This window comes from Lactuca saligna, chromosome 2 (genome assembly GCF_052625555.1).
Source record: "Lactuca saligna cultivar CGN05327 chromosome 2, ASM5262555v1, whole genome shotgun sequence".
NCBI lineage: Eukaryota > Viridiplantae > Streptophyta > Magnoliopsida > Asterales > Asteraceae > Lactuca > Lactuca saligna.
The window spans coordinates 112,137,731-112,144,664 of NC_136418.1; the positions used below are offsets into that span (position 1 = coordinate 112,137,731).

At 35.9% G+C, this 6,934-nt stretch overlaps 1 protein-coding gene across 1 annotated transcript; it reads right to left on the minus strand.

Moving 5' to 3' along the window:
* Positions 1–894: 894 nt before the first annotated feature.
* On the minus strand, positions 895–1,320 carry LOC145029989 (uncharacterized). The gene has a single exon (XM_078978433.1). The coding sequence runs from the start codon at positions 1,318–1,320 to the stop codon at positions 895–897; it is 426 nt and encodes a 141-aa protein (XP_078834559.1).
* Positions 1,321–6,934: the final 5,614 nt, after the last annotated feature.

The following is a 6,934-nucleotide window of genomic DNA, read 5'->3' on the forward strand; positions in this document are numbered from 1 at the left end:
CTTGAAAATTCACGTGCCCTGAACGGGCAAGCCATAACCTTGATGTTTCTTCATTGCTCCCTAGAAAACACTTTGGTTTTGCTTCATTTAGAGTGATCTTGTAGAGACGATTAAAGGATCTTTTTACTTTTATTATGAGTCTTCCAGCTCTTTAACGAACCCTTAAAAACGAACCTTTCATTAGAATCTCATCACCAGTCTCTGCTAATTTCCCCAAGCTTATTATATTGTTACACTGACTTGGGATAAAATACACCTCCTGTAGTACTCGTCTTTCATCTGTCTTACATTAAAAGACAACGGATACTTTTCATTCTATCCACACCTTGGACCCATCTCCAAACCTTACATAACCCCGAATACCTTCATCAAGTTCCTGAAACTTATCTTTGTAGCATGTTATGTGGTTTGACACCCTGTTATCCATGTACTATACTTTTGTCCAGTTCTCTGTATCTTTTGAACTCTTCAACTTTTGTACTACATGTTGTTCGTTTAGATACACTTCCTCTTGGGCTTCAACTAGTTGAAACTTAGATAACACAAGTGTTGGTTCATCTTCATCTTGGCCTTGGGACAGATGCACCGCCTGATTCCTTTCCTTCTGTGGGTTCTTGCACTCTGAGGCGTAATGGCTAAAATCTTGGCAGTTGTAACATTGTACTTTGGTCTTGTCTTTGCTACTCCTCGTATTATGTTCATTATCGTGGTACTAATAAGGGCCGCCACCCCTCTGTCCACCACGGTTGTTCCAACTGCCTCTTCCACGACCATGACCCTTGCTACGTGTGTTTGAGTATCCTCCCTTACCATTCTCTTATGACATTTGTTGAGCCTCATCATTTTTCTTTTACTCTTCTCAAATCACTCTTGTTGAGTCAACAACACATTTCCTTAACTGTTTTCCCCTCGACCACGTACCCTCTCTTCATAGGTCTTTAACCGTCCCACCATTTCTTCAACATACATAGTCTCGAGATCAGTAAACAACTTTACTGTAGAGGCAGTATGCAGGAATTTTTCTAGAACAGATCTGAGCAATTTCTTCACAGGATACGACTCTTCTAATTTATCTCCCAATGCCCTAATATTACTTACGATGTTTTTTACTTTAGCAGCAAACTCATCAATGTTGCCCGCTTCTTTCATGCTTAAGACTTCGAACTCGACCTTAAGGGTTTGAACTCTTGCTGTCTTTTCTCTATCCGCTCCAAGGAACATAGTATTCAACGTTTCCCAAGCCTCATTAGTTGTTTGTTTCTCATCCAATGACAACAATAAATCTTCCGTTATCCCTTGATAGATGGCCACCATCGCCATTTTATCATTCTTTAGTTCGACTATTGTGTTCGTAGTTCTGGGTTCGACTGCATCCTACACACCTTGGGCTTGCATGAAGACTTTCATCTTTATCTCCCAAGCATCGTAATTGTTTCTGGACAACATCAGGTAATGGAGCATAACAAGGCTTTCCTTTTTGTTTCTATTTCCCATACTTGTTGGTATTGGTTGGTACTTTGGCATATACAGTAAGCTCTGATTCTAAATGTGGGGTATACAGATTACCCCAGTACTAAAACAATAGAGAAAGAAAAGGATATTTTGAGGCAAGATTTTATGAGTTTTATTTGTGCTTATTAAAAACTAGAAAACAATTCGTCGAGTGGAGGCAAAACTAGGACGCGGTTGGAAGAATCGATGAGTTGGAGGCCCCAATTCGTCGAGTGGAGGCAAATCTAGGATGCGGGTGCAAGAATCTATTCGCCTAGTTGGAAGCCCCGACTCGACGAGTAAACCTGTCTGGATGAAACCCTAAATTTGAAGGTTTGCACCCTATTTAAACAACTTATAGGGCCTCTACTCCAACCCCCATCACCCTCAGACTCTTTTCATGAAACCCTAATCGATTATTGGGTGTTCTTGAGCTTTGTCTTCCATTTGTGTGTCTTTGAAGCTTGAGAAGAAAGAGGAGGATTGGGTGATCAAGAGAAAGCAAGTAGATCCAAAGATTTTGGCACATTTCCAGCTTATATGAGGTATAAAGCTGATACCTTAACAATTTATTTCTTTGATCTTTATTTAGGCTAGTTTCTACCTTTTCTAAGTTGTAGTGAAGCCATTTTCAGGATTGTGTGCATCAATGGGGTTTTTCATTCAGATCTTGAACCTTTAAAGGTCCCCCAAATAAAGGTGCCAAATTTATGGCCATGGGAGTCCCATGCACCATTTAGACTTCATTTAAGGCCCTTATTAGTTAGTTAACCCATACATGCATGTAAAGTTTATAACTTTACGTGCTATATCGATCCTAGGATGTCAGATCTATGTTATGGATCCATTAAGGCCGACCGAAGTCGACTGTATGGACATAGGCTTTGGGGAACTCGATGAGTCATTCATGGGACTCGGCGAGTCGGGTTATGGTTTCACAACCTTTTCTGTTTATGATCGAGTCGGGATTTGGGGGACTCGACGAATCGTTCATGGGATTCAGTGGGTCATGAGCAAAAGGTCTTGATTTTGATTGAAGGAGAACTCGACGAGTTCTTGAAAACGAGTAGGATCAAAGTCCATCACTTTAAGGATTATGGAACTCGATGACTTGGTGGAACAAATCGGCGAGTTGAGTCAACCAGATGTTGACTTTGACCAAAAGTTGAATTTGACCAAGGTGTTGGCCTTGAATTTAACTTTTACCTGAGTTGACCCTTGAAAGTGTTAAGAGTATGAAATGGTAAATAAGAAAAGTTGTTATGCGTAGGAGTTGAGAGGATTCGATCCATGTATCGAGGACAATTCAGACACTTGACGACATTGAGGTGAGTTACCTTCCAGTAGATATGGGTCGAAGCCACAATGTCGGCCCAATGAGTAGGAGTTATAGTTAGATGATTTTCTTTGTGATAATTATCTAGTATGGCACTATCTGTTACACATTATCTACTAGGATGCTATATGTGTTAATAGTAGTAGGGGTGAAATTATCCCAGGTTACCCGTTGAAATATATCGAAGGGATAGATAGTACCCATGTATGCCTAGCTATATGTTCATGATATGTTATTATGTAGTAGTGGTAGGGGTGGAAAAGTCTGTGATTACCAGTTGAAAGACATCGAAAGGGAGGTCAACTCCCGATTACCGGTTGAAAGATACTGAATGGAAGCCCAACTTCTGGCTATGCATGTCAGATATCGGTTGAAAGATACCAAGGAATTGGCATTATATGTTTATGGTATGGGGTATGATTGGGGAACTCACGAAGCTTTGTGCTTACAGTTTTCAGTTTTGTTTTCAGGTACCTCTTCATCAAAGGCGAAGGAGCCGGCACGGTAGCAGCGTATCACACACACACACACACGATTTCCACATTATGAGATTCTTGGGATAGTACTCTGACATTAATACTATTGTTATGATATGGTTTTCAAACATATGATTATGGTTTTATGGAATGATGTGAATCAATGATGTTTTCTTAAAAATGTGTTTTTTCTAAATCGTTATATCAAAAATGCAACTTTTTGGTCTTGAAATTTAGGATCTTACAAGTTGGTATCTATTAACACGCTGTCGCACGCGTATTAAGCAAATAAATTATCACTTCTGGTTGCACTAAAAATAGCTCAAGAAAGTAGGGTCGAATCCTCAGGGACACAACCTAATGTTAATGCCTTTTTGCATTAGGCACATCTAGTCAAGAAACTAAAAGTATAAAAGGGGGATTTGAATTAAACTAAAAACTAAAATTGAAGTGATATTAAAGTAAACGAAATCGAAAATAAAAATGGTTTGAGCTCTACTACAACTTTCCTAATCATGCAACTAACCCAGATTTGATTGTTTGAAATGCGTTCTATCTAAGTTGGTACTGAGAAAAAATAACAAGCTCTAGTAATTTCTCTTTTACCTAAAATAGTTAATCAAAACAAGCTCTTCAATTAACCCTAACTTTTTATTGTCTAATCAAACAAGCTCTTAATTAAATCAGAAAAGTTGCATTATAATCTATGTAAAATTCCCAACGACATCCAATACTTTTCACATGTTCAGAAGCGTAAATATATGATTTTTACATTTTATAATAAAGTCAAATGCCAAATACGAAACCGATTTATTACTTGTTACTTATTACCAGTTGACAAGAACAATTACAGATTCTATTAACTAATTAACTGGAATGATAATACACTAGCTAGGTGATCAAACTAACAATAATCAAAATCAAACATTCATTAAGAACAAAACTGAAGAATCTAGTTAAAAACACAAATCAAAAACCATATCTAATGATCAATCACATGAAAAATACAAGTCTTTGCATAACTGAAAACTAGGGTTTAGCTAGACATGGCTAAAATCTAATCAAAACAAATGAAAAGAGACATCAAACAACTAATCTTACAAATCTACTTGAAGGATATGATCCATAGTCTTCAGATCTTTAGAAATTATTGAAATCGGAGAAGAGACACCTGTAAAATCATATTTTTGTAATCTGGTATCTCTGGAATAGCCAACTTAGGATATTGGAATGCTATCAAGGTCTTTTTATATGTCCAGTAGCAAAAAGGATGTGCATGCGATCGCATGTATCAAATCTGAGATCACATGTTTTGAAGAAAACGTGTCTCGTGCCTTTTTAATGAAGTATGATGCTATTTTGACACTTTTTGCCAACCTGCGATCACATATACACAACCTGTGATCGCAATTTCTCATTTTTCACATCCAGATGAAATTTTGGCACTAAAAAACCTCGAATCCATGTTGTGACCTAACCTGCGATCGTATAAAGGCTCCATGGGTTCTCATAGAGACAACATGCGATCATATGTTATGCCTACGACGTCCGAAATTTCGTCAAATTTTCAGATCATTCTAAATCATGTCAATCGGACGTACGATTCTCAAGATATGGCTAGAATACTGACAGGGGGTCAAAGCTGCCAACAACATCCTTTAACTTTAGATTGCATATTCTATCTTCGTGTGATCAATTCGATCAAATGTTTCTTGAGCAAAGCATATTTCAAGCATTCCTCAACATACTTCATAAGTTCCAAGCACCATTTTAAGCTCCGAACGCACATCCAACTGTTCCCAAAGCACTGCTCCACTCAAACTATCTGAAATTGACATAAAAACATGAGCAGTAAGGGAATTCTAGTGAATTACTTGAGCCGAACATTATTTAAATAAATGACATGAAAATGTACAAAATGTGATCCTAAATGATAACGAAAAAGTATCCTAAAAGATGCATAAAATGATATCTAACAAATCTCCCCAAGCTTAAACCTTACTTGTTCTCAAGTAGGAAAAAGATAAAACATTATAAACAAATGGAAAGATTTAGATAAGCTAAAAAAATTTAAAATAAAATAAAGAAAAAAAATAAAACTAAAGTACTCCATTCCTTTTTTGTTCATATGATCAAATTTCACAACGAGGAAGCTCCAATGAAATCAGTACCTAGACAACACTCTCAATACTTTGTATTAACGATTCATAACTAATATTTAATATGTTAAACACGCTTGAGCAAATAATTTTTACGGCGAATTAAATTTGTGAAACAGTGTATTTTTAAAAATAATTTCATGAAAATTTGTTTATAAAAACTTAACTTGACCAACCCTCCTTTTTTTCCGAACTCGTCCCGTAAACTTGGTAACCTCCATTATGGACAGAAAATCCAAGCTTACCACTATGATTCCAATATTGAGGGATCAATATCATTATTACACACATCTTCTTTGTCTTGATCAACTCTTTAGATTTAACTTGTTTCCTTCTTGATTTTGACTTGAATTTGACTTGGATTTAACTTTGACTTGCAGATTTCTTCAAGTTTCTTGATGTACCATTTCTAGCATATATATTGATTCGGCGCGAATTTTACTTTGAGGCCCACCATATCTTCAATACTTCAAAAATGATAACTATTTTGTAGGTATAACAAGAGTTCCCTCCCAACCTCAACAAGTGTAGAAACTATAGGGTTCAATACTTCAAGGAATGATAAGGGTTATCCAATCTAGGTTCTTTTTAAGGCATTCAAGGAAATTATTTTCAAAACACTGTTCATTTTTCCATCCCACACTTCCATTATAAAAATTATCTAACTCTTATGTTGGTTCATATTGAAAACATTTAAAGCATTTGAAAATATAATTCTTAAAATTGATTGTAATGAGACCGTTATTTTCTGTAACTATCACACTTCATCTTAACAGAGCCATCGAATGTAAAAACATATCATCATCTCATGTAAATCTTATTTTTAAAGATTTTAAAGATTTTTTTTGGAATGTAGAAAATAAAAATAAAAATAACTATAAATAAAATCTTTTTGGGTTTTTTAATGAATGAAGAAAAAAAATATGGAAAATATTTTTGGATTTTTTGATTTTTTATATGCAAATGCAATGCAGAAAATAAAATGCAAAAAAAAATTGAAAAATTTAACTAAAAAAATTGAAAAGTTAAAATTTTAAACAAAAATGCAAAATTTTAACACTAATCTTCTCCCCAAGCTTAAAGTGATGCATTGTTTTCAATACTTAGAGAGGAATGAACAGCCCAATAAAGAATATAAGAGCAAAAGGGTTACAGCTAGGAAAGAACGTACCTGATATGTTGGTAGAAATCTGATTTTGACGACAATGTGGTGAAAAATCTAAATTTTAGCAACTTTGAAGATCCTCTAATTTCCCCGAGCTTGCTTAGAAGTGCGACCGTCTCTTTATTGAAAGCATAAAAACTAAAAACTACTCATCGGGTTGCCTCCCCGAAAGCCGCCCTTTTTTAGGGTTGTTGGCTCGAGTTTGCCCTACCAGATCTATGAACTGGTGTGGTTGAGACTTCTCTAAAGCTCAACTCTTTTTCTTGTGACTCCAAATCCCTTCAAACATGGAATGATGGGTGGATCT

Coding starts and splice junctions, on each gene's coding strand:
- LOC145029989 (XM_078978433.1), bottom strand. CDS start 1,320: ATGGCGATGGTGGCCATCTATCAAGGGATAACGGAAGATTTATTGTTG.